Raw genomic sequence first — 18,403 nt, forward strand, 5'->3', positions numbered from 1 at the left:
GCTTCAGCTGCTGCTACTTCTGTGAACTGTCATGTTGTCAGTTGTGACTTTGACACTTAGACAAGTGTTGAGATGTAAGCCAAATTTGGTGAAAATTTTGGTGGACAAAAAAAGCATTTGGAGCATGTTATTGTAACCTTTGACTAGTATGTGACGGTGACAAGACATTTGTTGCACGGCCTCAGGTCATAGTCCTGAAGATGCCTACCAAGATTTATGTCAGTGTACAAATTCCTTACTGAGATACAGCCTTACATCGTGTTTGCTGTCAGAATAATCGGTCCATTATAGGAAAACCATTTGAAGTAATGGAAATGATTTTGAAACGTTTGTAAGGCTTACTCTGCACTCCATATTGGACAAAAAAATTTTGGACAAAATCCAAGATGAAAATGGCTTTTAAATTTTGGACACATGGCTCGAAACTCCAAATATGGTACAAAAAGGATACTTCCAAATTTGACCCAATGGTGGCCCTAGAGCATTGAATCAGAATCAGAATCATATTTATTGGCCAAGTGTGTTGACACACACACTATACTATACAAGAAAACAATGCAGACGATGACATACAATATAGACAGAATGAGTGTAAAATATGGATATAGGATTAATAAAATATATAAAATATGAATATGGACTTTGAACGATCAGTAATGTACATAAAGTGTGGGAAGTGCAAATAACAATATTGTGCAATATTATGCTTTTTGTACAATAAACAGCAGCAGTAGTGTGTGTAATATATACAGATGATGTGATGACTGACAGTCCTGATGATGCAGTACTTATGATAAGAAGCAGGGAATATAATTATATTGAGTTGTTAATCAGGGTGATGAGGGGCCTGGGGAAAGAAACTGTTCCTGTGTCTGGCAGTTTTAGTTAGCAAAGCTCTGTAGCGCTGCCAGAAGGGAGGAGCTGAAAGAGGGTGTGTCCAGGATGCGAAGGGTCAGTAGTGATTTTTCCTGCCCGGTTTCTGGTTCTTGTGTCGTACGAGTACTGGAGAGTGGGCAGGGGGGCGCCAATTATTTTTTCTGCTGTTCTAACCGTGCGTTGCAGTCTGTTTCTGTCCTGATTTGTTGCTGCACCAAACTAGATGGTGATGGATGTGCACAGGACAGATTTTATGACTGCAGTGTAGAACAGCATCAACAGCTCCTGTGGCAGACCGTACATGCTTCCTTAATTGACGTAGAAAGTACATCCTCTGCTGGGCCTTTTTGATGATGGCACTTATGTTGCACTCCCATTTCACGTCTTGGGAAATGGTAGTGCCCAGAAACTTGAAGGCCTCCACAGAAGACACTTGGCTGTTTTATATTGTGAGAGGGAGTAGTGTTGAGGGGTATTTCCTGGCAGCGCTTGTTCCAGATTTAGTCAGAACTTCCTTAGACCATAACAAATCAGTATTCCAAATGTCACAAATTGTGTCGATGGGATAACAACACGTGCTTGGCCCCCTAACCTATTGGTATGTACCTATTGTGGTACATAACAATCGTAGTGTATCTACAACAATGTAGATACACAATCATAGACAAGGTTTGTAGGTTCTATGAAGAAACTATAAGAACATATAAAGGCAGGGTATCCCTTATAGACAGCGTTCCAAGTAAAATACTTTTTAGAAAGATAAGAATCTTTAACTATCCAGGAACCCTTAAACACCCTTTAAGGTACACATTTGTTACTGTTGTCCCTATGTCGGTGATAGTAGTTTGTACACAGGCAATGATACAAACTCTTAAGAATCCAGATGTATATTAACCTTTAGTTCAAAGAGAAATATCATTAATGTACATAATTAGACTTTAATACCCAATTGTAACTTTGAAGGTACAGTATGTATATTGTTTGTACCATGTGGAAGATTAGATGTAGTGTAGACTAGATTAAAAATTCCTTGAGGTAACACTAAACTCTAAAGTCTCTAAATTCTAAGGCTCGAAGAGGAAGTGACATCGCACTAACATATCCAACAAGCTCATGACTCATGACATGAGATGCATAACGTGTGAAGGGAGGCCTGGTGTGAAAGTGCATGGATGAGTCAATATCGGCGGCGCATTTGTGTGTAATAAATCGGAAGTCCATGTGCATGATGCATACAAATGAAAGCAGGCAAAAAAAATGCTGTGTCATTCGGTTGATTCCTTGCTAGTCAGTGCATAGGGTTTGTGTGATGGTACAGCAGATCTAATCATACTCACACAGGGTTACCTGTTTCTGTGGTCAGTAGCTGGTTACACCGGTTGAGCTCAAGCACTTATACACCAGTTTTGTTCAAGTATACAAACTATTAATAAAAACAAATATTGTTTTAATGCAGTCATATGTAAATTATAGCAAAAGATGTACACATACAGTACAAACTTTATCATTTGCTCTAGAAAATGTAGAACAAAACTACATTTTTTTTCTGTTTATTTTGTCCCATTTGAATTTTAACTGTGATTATGTTGTGTATATATATATATATATATATATATATATATATATATATATATATATATATATATATATAAAATAAAATAAAATTTCAAAGGTAAATTTAAATCTAAATATGAACTACTGAAAAAAGCATTTTCACAAAAGTAGCTTTTGGTTTATGGCAAACTGTGTTACTGGTTGGCTGGTAATAGTTAAAAAAAAATTATTATGTACAACTATTACAAAATTAAAATAGGTGTAAGTGGAACTGTAGACAAAACACTACCCTAAGGTTGATTGTTCAAATCTTTTAACTGGTTCCTTAATCAAGGCCTTGAGATTCTCAGGTATATGCATTTACTTTTTTTTATTTTGCATTATTTTCTGCAATTTTAGTTAATTGCATTTACGTCTGTAATGAGTTGCACATGGCTAGACATTTACACACATTTAGCACTGAATGCTGACCTTGATGTTTTTTTTTTACTTGCAGGTTTTCCTGAAATAGAAAGTCCATATTACTCCCTGCACCAAACAGAGGAAGGGATTCTTTGCCTTGCATTGGACAACCGACTTTGATTAAATCTCATTAGCTTGTCTTTGAGTCTTTGACCAACTTCCAAGTCCTCCATCCATTTCCAATCATGCCCTTGTTTGTGCTGCAGACTTCACGGGTAATGTGGGCCCGTCTGGTCGCTCTGGCGTTCACATGTGTGGCGTTCAGCGTGGCCGCTCACGGCGCAGGTCTATCTGGCGGCATGTTCGACTGGTGCATGTTCTGCTGGGTGTTCAGCTTCATCGGCACGCTGTTGGTACTAATTGTGGAGCTCCTGAACCTCCAGACACGTGCACCTGTCTCGTGGACCAACTTTCCCATCACGATGGCATGCTACGCCGGTCTTTTGTGCCTCTCCGCTTCCATCATTTTCCCACTGTACTTCCTCAGGAGCAATTATACCTATAACTCTGATATACGTGACTACAGGATCGTAAGTACCGTTTTCTCTTGCCTGGCCACAGTGGCATACCTAGTGGAAGTGAGCCTGACGCGGGCCCGTCCTGGTGAAGTGGCCGCCTACATGTCGACAGTGCCAGGCCTCCTGAAGGTCTGCGAGACATTCGTTGCCAGCGTAATTTTTGTGTTTATCAGTAATCCTGTGTCGTATAATCAACATCCAGCACTGAAGTGGTGCATGGCTGTGTACTGTATTTGCTTTATCATATCCGCTGGCATCGTGGTGATGTGCGTTGGAGAATGTACCGGCTTCCTTCCATTCCCATTTGCCCGTTTCCTCTCTGCTTATGCCCTATTGGCTGTTGCGATGTACCTCAGTGCTACCATTATCTGGCCTGTGTTTAAGTTCGACAATCGGCACAGCGGACATTCTCAGAGACCTGATTTTTGCAGTGTAGGTATAGATATCTGCTATTGGGACAAACTGGTCATCATAGCCGTTCTGACAGGCATTAACTTCCTGATCTATGTGGCAGATCTGGTGTACTCCGCACGACTCGTGTTTGTCCGTGCTTGAAAAGTCGAATAGAAAAACTTAAGAAGAGCCACTGAATGTTTCCAACTTTTCACCAGGGATGTTTCGATAGTCAATTTCCGTATCACAAAATATAAATCCGAAAGAAATAATGGGATCAGAGTGAAAAATTCGGCCAAAACAGTCATGTGCCATAAAGAAATTAACAAGACTTTAGATGGCTAAAATGATACATATTCCTTATAAAAAGAAATCTTTTCATTGTACCAAAGCAAAACTTTAGTGAAATTAGCCACCTAGCTTAGTGTTGTCATTTAAAACAAACTGTTAACTGCTGCCACAAGTTAAGTAATATTATTTAGCTTACACGTGCTGTGCAGCTTCAATGTAAGATGCTAGCAATCTTCTAAGATCAGCTAGTTAGCTTACCTTGTTACATGCATGCCATTAGGCTGTTAGCTAGCTACCTCTATCAAGGTCAGTCACTATTCATTTGTAGGAAGATAAATTCATGCTTGATTTGTGTGTTTTTTGATTAAAACAAAACCTTATTCTTTCTGAGATATTTAACTAGCTAAGATTTATCTTACTAGAGAATTTTACTGAAAGGTTAAACTTGATTTGGTTAAGAAGCCCCTTTCTAAATGTCAGTGATAATGTTGTGAGAGTTGAAAAATCCTAATATATCACATAATTGATTATCGGTATGTCCGATGTCTGTCACTGTTGCCTTTATGTGAATTATCCACATGTTGATCTGTGCCTGAGTGAATTTTTGATGTTTATCTCTTACATATGATATCTTTGCCTCACGATTTTTGCTTTTCACACTGTTGCCTTTATGTGAGACCTTTAGACACTGCTGAGTTGAGAGAGGAGCTCAACTCTACCTACAAACCCAGCACCTGATATATTCTATATTGGATATGTTATTGTCATATATAATGATTCACTTTGAAATTTTATTTCAATCCACAGCATTAATCAGCTGGAAAAAAACCCATTTAGGATTAGAAATATTTGATGGTTTTCTTTATGGAAAAGACATTAATGGGATGTCAATAAGTCTCATCATCTTTCCATACTGGGTTACTTATTGTGTCTTGTGTAAGTACCAATCATCAGGATCAAGACCATAGCCAAACAACTGAATGGTGTAGAAATCCAGACAGTATTTTTTTCTATACTTTTGTACCACATTCTGACTTGATCTTAAAGTCTTGTATGTTTCAAAGTTAAATGAATAAATGTCACGTGTTTAAGCTTTTTTACACTTTATGCTGCCTTTATGGATGCTAGAGATCTGTGTTTAAATGTATACCAATCATAAAGTTTTGCATATCATGTGCCATATTTGTGTCTGTGTGTTTGTCTTTCATTTTCATTTACTGGTTCTGTAGAACAGCTTATTTGTGATGACTAAAGCGGTGGCTCTCGAATTGGGCTCTGTGAAGCATCATTGAGGTAATTATATTAATTATTGGGGGTTTTATAGTTATTTTTGTGTTTGAAGGTCCTTGAAATAGATGGGGTTCATTTAAAAGCTCATTAAAAACAAAAACAGGTAGGTTCTGCTGCCTCATCTGTGCTCTGCTTGTTCCATCAAAAAGCAACATTTGCACAGTTTGATTTCTCGGTTGTGGAGAAATGCAGACGTTATGGAGTGGAAATTTACAGAGTGCGAACATTCAGGAAAGCACTAGATGGCTCAAGAAGAAATAATATTGAACACATTTTAATATTTTGTTTCTGTTTATTTTAAAATGGTGCAGATGCATTTATAAAGATTTATACTGCATTTATGACAACTGGGAACTGGTAATTTTCCAGTAATATATATATATCACAATTGATAAATGTACATATATGTATATATATAGGCATACTCATACATACATAAAATATGGTTTTAATTCATAACAGGACTAGACATAAATACAATATGATTTATAATTACATTAATCAAGACATAAAAACCTACATCAACACATAACACCGTAGACTTTGAAATGACAGCTTATTACGAAGCTGACGAACTTCAATGGGAATGTTACTCCAGATGACAATAGCTCTATACAGGACAGTTTTCTTCATAAAATTCGTTTTTGGGTGGGGAGTCATTATATGACCTTTATTTGCCTTTCTGGTGTTATGATAGTGCACAGAATTACAGTACACTATTTGATTAAACAGAGAAATAGGCATTTTCATTGTCAATGTATTATATAATATGGTGCTTAAGGTAACTGTTATTATTTAGTTTAAAGTGAGCCATGAAAGAGTAGAATACATCTGATCTCTACTTGTTTTAATTGAGCAGCCCAGAACAAGTCTTGCTGCTTTATTTTGCACAATGTTTTATTTTTGTCAAGCCCTTTTTAGATGCAGAGAACCACACCTCAGTACAGTATGACAAATGACATAATATTAATGACTCTAACTATTTCTAAAGTGTCCAAATTCACAAAATGACAAAATTTTTTAGTTACTGTAATACCGCATCCCATTCTGTTAACAATAGTATTTATGTAATCTGTCCAAGAAAGACAATAACCTATCAATAACCAAACCCAACAGTTTAGCCTTCTCTACTTGTATTCTTTGCCTAGCTATATATAACTTTAATTCTGAGCATCAATTTATGTTTTGATCCAATAATCATACTTTTAGTTTTGGATATATTTAATACTAATTTGTTTCCACTAACCCAATCAAACCGAATCTAATTCTCTAGAAAGAACATGATTAATTTTATCACATGAATCTGAAGCATAGCAAACAGTCGAGTCATCTGCAAACATTGTCATTGATGCTTTTTTAACAGTTAAAGGCAAATCATTAATAAAAACAGAAAACAAAAGCGGACCCAAACAACTTCCTTGTGGTAAACCGCATTGTGAAGCTTTAGAATTAGATAAAAAACATTATAAAAAAAACCCGCTGAGTTCTGTGGGAAAGAAATCTTTTCATCAATGCAAAAGCAGAAGGAGTGAAGCCATAGCTCTTCAATTTCTCAATTAAAATATCGTGGTCTATTACATCAAAAGCGTCACTAAAGTCCAACATGACCACTCCGACTACTTCAGAATTATCCATAATTCTAAGCCATCCATCGGTCATCTGTGTGAGAGCTGTACATGTAGAATGTGCCTTTCTATATGCATGCTGAAACATAGTCATCAGATTATTTTTCTGGAAATAAGTACTAATTTGTATATGAATAATCCTTTCTATAACTTTACTGAGTGCAGGCAAAATACTTATAGGTCTACAGTTCTGCCCATTATAAGATAGTCGATTGTCTTTTATCAATGGAATAATTTTCCCTTCCTTCCACTCGCTATACACTGATTAAGACACAACGGATCAGCAATATATTCTGCTGTTTTATTCAATACTAGGCTGTCCAAGTTGTCTGTGCCTGGACTACCATATGTTGGAAGAGCCTTTAACAGGGCCATCACCATGATTTCATTTTTGATCAGTTCACAGTAATTAAAGTCTTGTGTTCTGAAACCTTTTCTTAAATTACTAACTTTATTTATAAAATAATTATTAAAATAGTCTGCAATATCTGTAAATTCTGTTATAAAACCTCCATCAGACTATAAAAAAAAGGGGATGCATTTCTATTTCTACCAATAATTTCATTTAAGATATGCCAAAGCTTTTTGCCAACATGTTTAACACTGTCAATTCTGTTTTTGTAATACTCTTTCTTTTTCCTTTTATTCATTTTAGTAACTTGGTTCCTTAATTTACAATATTTTAATCTGTCCTCTAATAATCTTGTTTTCACAGCCACTTGTTTAGCCTCATCTCTTTGCGTCATCATATTTTTCAATGTTGAATCAATCCACCTTGCAGTATGTGTTTTTATTACCATATTTTTAATCGGTGCATATTTATCAACAATGCTTAAAAGCATACTCATAAAAACATCCAAGGAAGCTGCTGGGTTGTGGCCATGTACTGTACACATCTTTCCGATCGACATTTTTTTACTTCTCCCACAATCCTTTCAATAGCAGACACTTTACTGTACCCTACTGGTGTTGACACAACGTCAGTACACAGTTCTGGTACATTAGTGTAAATGTGGTCAATACATGTTGCTGTTGTAATGCCCACCTTATTGCTAAAGATTCTTGTTGGACATTAACTATTTGATGTAAATTGCAGACACTTATATAGGAAACTAATTTCTTTTTCTTTGTGCATCTGTCATCATTCCAATCAATGTTCATATCTCCAAGCAAGTAAGGTTCACAATTAACATCAGAGACATTATCAAGCATTTCACCTACGCATGTCAGATAGTCCACGTGTGCATTAGGAGGTCTATAACAGCATCCCACAAGCACTGGTTTCATATAATGTACATGGACTTCTACCCATATAGCTTCAGTGTCATCGCATATTAATAATTTAGTGCAAAAGTATTCAATTAATATATCAGCCCTATCTGAGACACATCTCGACAGCTCTATTCTAAACTCTGAATTACCAGTTAAAGGTTTTAATATTTTTAGAAAGGATAGAAATAAATTTAGTGGTGGTGTGGCCATCTTTGTGCAAACATTCCTTGTAAGTTAAAACAAAATTTAATGTCTTGTATTTTGTTCTTTATACTACAAATGTTTAGATGTGCCAAAACCAAACCTATAATTTAAAACACATCAGAATTATAATATAACATTATTTTACACTGAATTATGTCTTAGTCCCGGATCCTTTCTTCTCTAGGCAAAATTACAGATTTATCATGCCTTAGTATTGCCTTTTCACCTTGGGCTCTAGCAGTTTTAAGTTTAGGCTACAGTTCCTTTCTTCTCTGAAGCACAGCCCCAGAGAAATCTTCATTTATGTAGATGTTAGTCCCCTTGAGTTTTTTAGCAGAGGAAAGAATGCGTTGTTTGTCTTTGAGGAGCAGCAGATTCACCATAACTCTCCTGGGCCTTCCACCCTCCTGGTACTGACCTATCCTTTGGACACGCTCTGTTTCCATCTTCCCATCCAGTCCCAGATTATTGGAGAACATGTGCTGCACCTTCTGTTCCAACCCACTCCAACTCTCTTCCTTATCATCCATTATACGGTCAATGACTAAATTTTTCCTTTTAAGTTGATTTTCAATGTAGTCAAGGTTAGTGAATGGTGGTGGAGATCCAAACTAAAGCTTTTTAAAAAACTGGAATGAAACAAACAAACAAACAAACAAAAAACAGTTCTGACAAAAAATGGACGTCAGTGATTAAAGCATCAGACCTATATGCATACATATATGCATATTTATCCATTTTAAATCTAAACAGAAACACGAAAATTTACATTTGTGGTTCTTACTTTTCACTATGAGCATCGCCATGTTGAAATGACATCATAGAATCACAGCTCAGAGATCTTTAAACAAGTTATCTTCAGAAGAGATTAGCTATTGTTTTTACAACCAGAAACAAGAAGTAATTACTTCCTTGTAGCACAGTGGTAGCATTGTTCCTTTAAAAAAGTCAAGCAGCTAAGATTTATTAAATTAATTATTATTTATAGTTATTCCATTGAGCTGTTGGTTTATCTTTTTCCATAACAGAAGTAGTTACTGCTCAAAAGTAAGCACAGGATTATATTACCCATTCTAATTGTACTTGTACAGTAACAATCATATACAGTAGTACCTATTATATAAAGTTGCTACACTGTTAGAATTGCTGCTACCAATACCTCTGAGCTGAATTCATGGAAGAGATTGCCAAAGAAGAAGAGATTGCCAAAGAACCATGCAGAGATTTACATTTATGGACACCCTTATCCAGAGCAACTTCTATTTCATACAACTGATGATCAAGGGCGCTTCTCAGGGGCTCAGCAGTGGTATATTGGTAAACCCGGGATTCAAACTCACAATCTTCCCATTTGCAGCCCAACACCTTATCCACTCATAACAGGGAGTAGTAATCCAGAAGAAAGGTAGACTATTCAGCATTATCTACTAATAACAAAAGACATCAGCAGAAGTGGTGGTTGATGAGTTTACTGATGTGTTCACAGTTTCAGCCAGTATTACATGATTGAATCTGAAATTTTGTTTTTTAACCCACTGCATTACCCTGCTGGTGAAAAAACCCATTAGGATGAGAAATATATTATAGCTTCCTTTATGTAATGGACTTGGAATGCAAATTTAATGAGTTTCATAATTTTTCTGAAGGATTCAGTTTTAGCCTTTATGATTAAATACTAATAGTAAGTTAACCAACAGTAACATATTACATCTTGCTGGTTCATATTACGGCAAGAATCTGGTATCATGAATCTAAAGATACCTCTTACTAAAATCTTTCATCAAAACAAGTTGTCAGGGTTCAGCACGGACTTTCGGCCACGTGTGTTTGTTGTCGTTCCTCGTCACGTGTCTGCCCCGCCTTCGTCTGCTCCTCCCTGTCACCACACCTGCTCCTCATTGTGTCATTATTGTCCTGTGTATAAATGTGAGCCGCGTTGCCGATGGCAGTGCGGATTCATTAGTTACGTTTACCCTTCGTCATGTCTAGTCATTGTTTAGTCCTAGTCATTATATTTTACTATATTTGTCTTTATCATTTATTAAACCCCACTCCTTTGAAGCTATCCTGTGTACGGGTCCGCATCCTTCCTCCTCTGGTTGTGACACAAGTCAAAATGGCATGTTAGACAGTACCATGTTGCTGATGTTTCTTTTTTATTTACTTTAGAGATGAGATCATATGACATAAATGTGTTATATTGATAATCATGGGAGTAGATTGAAAGGAACAAGATGTTGAAATCTGACTTGTGTAAGCGTAACATCACAGGCCTCTATTTGTGCTGCTGACCTCGGATGATTTATTGATTTGATTAAGTGCAATTTTAAACCGTCCACAAGGTTTACTGTAATAAGGAGTGTTTATGGAATATGTCAGTGTTGCAGTGTAGAACTAGATAAAACTGTTGCTGTAACTATTTTATAATAATTGTTTAAAATGATTGAAAGCATAAAAGACACGAATTTGACTATGATTGTACAGAGGAACTGATACAGTAATATAGTACTGTTATATTCTGTTCTGGAAGCTAAGATCTTTTTCTTCAACCCAACTGAGTCATTAATGTACAAAACAAGAGGAAAACAGAGGTTGAGAAAATTCTCGCAGCGTAAATGTCCTTTATCAGCTCAAAAACATTCATTTATAACAATATAGTTGGAACGTACTAGTAATAAACTTTTTGATATTTGTAGTTCAATTTACTGTCCCCTCTGAAAGTATTGAAACAGCATTGGAACATTCCAAATTTATGTTTTATTATCTGTAAAAGCGATGCTCATTTCTGTTTTCAGTGACGGCAGCCATCTTGGATTTTCACTTCCAGGATGGCGGCCATTTTATTTGTCTCATTTGATTGTTTTCGATTTTGCCTCTGTTGTTCTATTTTGCCCTGCTTGCTGGATTTGGATTATTGGACTGTTCCTGACCCTGCCTTTGTCTGCTCCTTGCTCTGTTGCCAGACTGGATTTATGTATAGTTTCTGACTTAGTCTAGAACTTCTCTGTATTGGATTATTTTACTATTTTCAGCTCTGTTTCTGCCTGCTTTATTTTTTCTGCACCCCTGAAGTGAGTTTCTTTTCTGTCTTAACTGTGTTTTTTCTTAACTATTTTGGCAGTGCTATGTGTGATCGAACTATTCATTAAAGACTCTTATTGAGGCTTGGTTACAGCTGTGTCCTGCATTTGAGTCCTTCTTCGGGCCAGCTTGAAAGTACCGTCTGGCCAATCATGGACTCAGCAGAAGCACTCTACTTGCCAACCCTCCTTGGGAACCTATCTCGGACCACTGCAACCCATGAGAAGCAGATAAAGGATCTCACCAAGGCCACCAACGAACCCATCCGAAGCCTCAGTTCCCTCCCCAGTTTAAACACCTCTGCCTCTGTGATTTTTGAACCTCCTCCAGCTCCCCTATTCATGACACTGGCCCAGGAGCCACACCTACCTCATCCTGAGTGTTTCTCAGGAGAACCAGGGCTGTGCCGACATTTCCTGATGCAGTGTGCCTTTTTTCTTGAGTTTCCAAGGCCAGATGGTGGGCAACCTCAGAGTGTGAACTTAGTATGAAGCGTTTAGCATAAGCTCACAGCTTGTGAACTACCAACAGAACTGGACAACCTGATTACACTGGACACATGCTTCGACTGTCAGATCCAATGGTGCCATTCAAAGAGCCTTCCGACACATCTGGTGCCCCAGTACCTGCCCCTCCACTCCACACTCGACACCAATTTTGTCATCACGGGTGACCACTCCTAGAGGCTCCTGTTCCATTTATCTCATGGAAATCAGCCGGTGAGCAACCCTTCAGAGTGTGAATGGACCACCAAAACCTTGAATATCTTTACTCAGTTAAGTGTCTGAATTCCTGGCAAACTTGATGGGACCTCTTCTCTGGATGTTTTAATTTCACCCTGTCCTATATAACCTGTTGTGGAACACATACTTTCTTTCTCCATCATGGTCCAGAAGACGGTCCAGCAAGCAGCCTCCAATCTCCCGGTTCCTGATGGTTTTCCAGGGAATTATGTTTGTCCCTGACCATCTCTGCTCTTAATTCCTCCAATGGTGCCACAGCTCTTGCCTATTCTGTCACCCTGGCTGTGCCTGCACCTTGCCAGCTTTCCAGCAGTGCTTCTGGTGGCCATTATTTAAGAAAGATATCGGGAAGTTTGGAGCTGCCCAAGGCCCATCTGGCAGGCTCTCTGTTCCCAGGTGGCCTTAGTCTCACATTTCCATGGACTTTGTTAGTGGTCTACCCCTGTTGGAAGGACACAGTACCATCCTATCCATGGTTATCCGATTCTCTAAAATGGCTCATTTCATTGCCTTGCCCAAGTCAAGTCAAATCAAGAGGGTTTTATTGGTTTTATTTAGAAGGGTTAGGATGGTACTGCAAAACAAAAAACATAAAACAAAGACAGAGCTACGGATTTAAGTAAGTAGTCCTAGCCACATAAAGTGCATCTGTGCAACCTGATGCAAACAGTGCAAGACAAAAGACAAAAAGACAGTGCAGGACAAAAAAATACAAGCAATTTCATTAAAATACAATACACAAAAACAGCGTAGACCAGTGTAAATACTGTATATACAATCAATATTGCATGTGCATAAATACTAGAAATAACACTAGTATTATAGCAGCAGTTACATGAGGTATTGTATTGTGCAAAACAGCAATCACTGAAATGTGAAAGACAGCATGTGCAAAGGACCAAAGAAAGTGTGAAAAACAGCATGTAAACAGTTTTATATGGTGTGATGTAGACATGGATGTATATTGGAAGTCATTGCAGTCCATACAGTTTATTGTGCATGTGTGTGTATTGTGATCGGTACAGATCAGTTCAGTTATTAAGGAGTCTGATGGCTTGTGGAAGAAACTGTTACACAGTCTGGTCCCTTTTTCCAGATGGCAGCAGGATGAAGAATGTGTGAATGGTGTGTGGGGTCATCCACAATGCTGCTGGCTTTGCGGATGCAGCGTGTGGTGTAAATGTCCATGATAGAGGGAAGAGAGACTCCAACGATCATCATAGCTGTCCTCACTGTCCGGTGCATGGTCTTGTGGTCCGAGATGGTGTAGATTCTAAACCAGACAGTGATGCAGGTGCTCAGAATGCTCTCAATGGTCCCTCAGTAGAACGTAGTCAGGACGGGGGGAGGGAGATGGGCTTTTTTCAGCCTTCATAAGAAGTAGAGATGTTGCTGGACTTTCTTGGTGATGGAGCTGGTGTTGAATGACCAGGTGAGGTTCTCCGCTAGATGAACACCAAGAAATTTGGTGCTCTTGACGATGTCTACAGATGATCCGACAATGTTCAGCAGAGAGTGTGTCAGGAAGTCCAGCCAGGAAGTCCAGGATCCAGTTGCAGAGGGAGGTGTTCAGTCTCGGCAGGCTCAGCTTCTCAAACAGGTGCTAAGGGATGATTGTGTTGAATGCTGAACTAAAGTCTATGAACAGCATTCGTATGTAAGTGTCTTTATTGTCCAGGTGAGTGAGGGCTAAATGAAGGTCCATGGCAATGGCATCGTCTGTGGAGCGGTTTGGATGATACGCGAACTGAAGGGGGTCCAGTGAGGGTGGTAACTGGGTCTTGATGTGTCTCATGTTGAGCCTCTCAAAGCACTTCATTACAATGGGTATGAGTTCTAAGGCATGATAGACATTGAGGCAGGACACTGTAGACTTCTTTGGGATGGGGACAATGGTGGATGTCTTGAGGCATGTAGGAACAACAGTGCTGCTCAGGGAAATGTTGAAGATGTCAGTGAAGACATCCACTTTCTGTTCTGCACATTCCCTGAGCACCCTTCCAGGAATGTTGTCTGGTCCAGATGCCTTCCCTAGGTTAACTCTGCATAGAGTTCTCCTTAGGTCGGCTGTGAATAGACAGAAAACCTGATCGTTGGGGGTGGGGGAGGGCGTAGTCTTCCTTGCTGCTACGTTGTTCTGCACCTCAAACCGAGCGTAGAAGTCGTTCAGCGTATCTGGGAGGGAGGCATCACTATCACTGGACGGTGAAGCTGTCTTTTGGAGAGATTTTTGCCAGCTCCTGAGGATCACCATCAGCTTGTAGTCTGAGTTCCATCCACAGACCAATTGAGAGACTGAGTAACTGAATCGGGAACTTGAGGTGTGGCTCCACATTCAAGCTGCCTACGGTTACCATCCACCACTGTTTTCCACCCAAAAACTAAAGGCCTCAGTCCCCTGCGCCCTTGCCCTGGCTAAGCAGTGCCAATGTGTCTGGAGAAGGGCTTCCACGACCCTACTCAAATCCTCAAGAAGCTATGCCCTGTGGGCCAATTGCAAGCACCTTCTGGCACCTCCTTATCATGTTAGCCAGTGGGTCTGGCTATCTATTAGAGACCTGCCACTTAAGACTGCCTGGAGGAAGCTCGCCCCATACTTTGTTGGGCTGTTCCCTATCCCGATCTACCTTCCATGTCTCCAGATTTAAGCCTGTCCAAACCTGTTTGCAGGTTTGTATTAGTATGTATTGTATTCAATACAGTATCTACTGTATTCAAATCAGTATGTATTGCATTTACTTCAGTATTTATGCCATTCAACTCAGTACTGACTGCATTTGATTCAGTATCTACTGCATTTGTGCCGGGAACCTCTGGGACAATTCTCTGTCAGGCCACTTGAGGGGGTGCTGACAGATTCTGGTTTTGAGGTCCCGTTTGTCCTCCCATCTGTTTCTCGTTATGCCTAATGTGTAGTCTATAAATACCTGCCCTTGTTCATCATTGTTATACATCGTGTTTTTGAGTTTATTTTGCTATGTTATGTTTTTTATGTTATATCTTATGTCAATAAATGTGTTACTTTGTATCCTGCATCTGCGTTTTGGCTGCGACGTCTCCCATGAGAATCGTAACAATTTGATTCTGTATCTACTGAATTTGCCTTTAGCTACTCCATTCAATTTAGTACCCACTGCATTCACCTCAGTATGTACAGCATTTGATTCACATTATATTACCTTTCCAGCATTTGGCAGATGCCTTTATTCAGAGTGACTTACTTTATCTCTCATTTTTATTCAACTAAGCAATTGAGGGTTAAAGGTCTTGCTTAGTGGCAGCATCAATCTGGGATTGAACTCACAACCTTCCGATTGATAGCCTGACACCTCAATTAAATATCTACTGCATTCGATTAAGTGTCTACTGAATTGGATTGAGTATCTACTGCTTAGCCATTGATACAATATGTACTGATCAGTTTACTGTGAATATAGTCCAAACATGCTACATCCATCATGTTACCTACAGTACAATATCATAATTGGAAAAAACATAACTTTTTTTGTGTTAAAAATTTATTTAGGTGTGTTGAACAAGTACAGTTTAACCTCAAAGAGCATCTACAGCACACAAAAGGAGCTGACATGATGCTCTGCAACTATTTTCTGATTCTGACAGCTCCTCTTTCGAAGAAAAATCACTTTACTTCAGATGTCAATCAACTGAGACATGTTTTGTGTCTTTTGTTTTGCACTGTTTGAGCTAACAAGCATTCGAGGTCTCTGTTGCATAAAATCTTTAACACAAGCTAGATAACACAATGACATTTACACATAGACTGACTCTTGATTGAACATCATTTTATTGATGCCAGATTGTTATTAAACAATGTTTATAGTACAACATCATGCTTTCCATTACAGATTGTACATTGTTTTGTAATTCATTAGCACATCATAAAAGAACAAAGATAGAAAACTGCTATGAAAACACAAAAATAAATACATGAAATAAATGTCATTTTTTATAACTAAAGTATTGTGCAGTGTGTGTCCAGCTAGCAGCAATGTATGTTACCAAGCTTTGAATTTTTCTGAACCAGGTCCATAAATGATATAATATGATATTTATTTATTTATTTTTTACAGGAAAAAAATATAAAAAATTAACCAGCTTTGACTCAAAATTGACATTCTGTGACTTGGCATCCAGACCTGCATACCTGAAGCTTTCCTTTTAGGAAACTCACCAGCTTTAATTGAGAGTAATAAATTTCACATAGTCACACGGATCTGACCTTCATCGATTGTTGTGATCTTGCTGCAGGATCATGGTGTACATCCACGTGGCTCATACAGCTGCTCTGTTATTGTCTTGTTTATCCTTTAGCCTCATAGCATGGAATTGTAGATGGGATGGAAACCTTTAGCTAGACCTTCATCTTTGTCTGTTTTTTTTTATCATACTGATTGAGACGTCCACTTTCCAAAAGTGTCTGAGGCCAAAATTCTTCCTCAACATTCCCATGACCATCTCCAGTTATGCAGCATTGTTGTGTCTTAAAGCATCAATTATCATTCCACACTACATTCCATACTACTAAAACAGGACAAGGAGCTATACAGTCACCACATACAGTAGTACCTGAGCTCATGTATAGCTCCACTGGGGCACCTTGAGGAAGTTTGCATAATTTGGACCGAGTCAGAATAATATGTCAGTTGGACCAGGTCTTCTACACATGTCTCAGATGTACGTAGTAAGTGCCATATTTTTCTTTTTCTGCAATACTGTGACATTCAAAGACGACCAGCCAAATACTGGTTAAAGTGTTCACGATGGGTCAGGACAAGATGATCTGGGTCTCTGGCCTAAGACTAGACTGATAGTTGTGCCTGCATTAATTGCCCTGAGCTTCCAGCTTTACTTGCACGGTGTATGCTGTTTCTGAATGTTAAGTTCAAATGACGATGAAGGAAAGCACAGTACAAGCACAACCACCTCTGTCCTTTTTCCACAACAGCCAACAAATGAAACACGAGTGACTGTGTGTGAAGTCGAGATCTACAACAATACAACATGACACAATAATCAAACCCTGAACAGCAAAGATCTGAGGATCCAATAAAATACTGTTCATTCATTCATTCATTCATTCATTCATTCATTCATTCATTCATTTTCTATCGCTTATCCGAACTTCTCGGATCACAGGGAGCCTGTGCCTATCTCGGGCGTCATCGGGCATAAAGGCACGATACACCCTGGAAGGAGTGCCAACCCATCGCAGAACACTGTTCATGTTTAATGTTATTTAAATATGCAGTTTAATATTGTCAAATGTGTTCTACTTTAAATCACAATCAGTATTGCTCCATCATTTCATTGCACGATGCCTCGTACTTAACATGCGTTTTTTAATATATGTTTAGTATATGTGTATATGCACAAAAAATGTTAAAATGTCTGAAGTCCTCTGTCCTAAACACTGAAACGCTTCCATTTAACAACACTTTTGTATAATCTGTAATAAATACTGTAGTGATTACAGTAGCTGAGACGCCTCTTAATATGTGGTGTTATAGTAATCTAACAAAAATGAACTGGAACCAGTATTTAACATTTTAATTGGAGAAAAAACTGATTATTTTCAAAAAACAATCTCTCTTTCTCTCCCCATGTCTTTAGCCCCCCCCCCCCCAACCCCCCTCTGTATCTGAACCAGTTATTTTGTTGTTCACAAATTAAGTCACTGTTGTACTACTGTGAAGGAGTGTTATATGCTGTAGGCCTAACACATGTAAACACTTTAAATCCCTTGCAAAAAACACTTCATGTTAATCAGGTCGCAGATTGCACTGCTGTAACACAAGGAAATAAATTGTTTACTTGGATCGTGTGAACAGAGTTTCCAGAGTTTCTTTTCATATAAATGACACTAATAATTAAATTCATCAACTTTAAATAAAACATAATAACAGATGATGGTACTCTTATCCTACCTAAAGATACACAGAAAGTCTTTAGACATGAGTCTGACTGTATTATCAGTGCTGCCCTTTTTCTGTGGAAATTTGACTTGCAGTAAATTATCAGTGAGTCACAGTTTGACAAGGAATTTCTTTAGAGGGTTGTTATCTTGCATGGCCTG

The 18,403-nt window shown here is 38.4% G+C and overlaps 1 protein-coding gene across 1 annotated transcript in view; it reads left to right on the plus strand.

Annotated features, from left to right (window-relative positions):
* The window catches only part of myadma (myeloid associated differentiation marker a), a 6,577-nt gene extending 1,303 nt beyond the window's left edge, over positions 1 to 5,274 (plus strand). The window contains exon 2 of the mRNA XM_027148255.2: positions 2,927 to 5,274. Coding sequence (XP_027004056.1) covers positions 3,078 to 3,965 — 888 coding nt within the window. The 5' untranslated portion in view covers positions 2,927 to 3,077 and the 3' untranslated portion in view covers positions 3,966 to 5,274. The remainder of the gene's footprint in view (positions 1 to 2,926) is intronic.
* Positions 5,275 to 18,403: the final 13,129 nt, after the last annotated feature.

This window comes from Tachysurus fulvidraco, chromosome 1 (assembly GCF_022655615.1).
Source record: "Tachysurus fulvidraco isolate hzauxx_2018 chromosome 1, HZAU_PFXX_2.0, whole genome shotgun sequence".
NCBI lineage: Eukaryota > Metazoa > Chordata > Actinopteri > Siluriformes > Bagridae > Tachysurus > Tachysurus fulvidraco.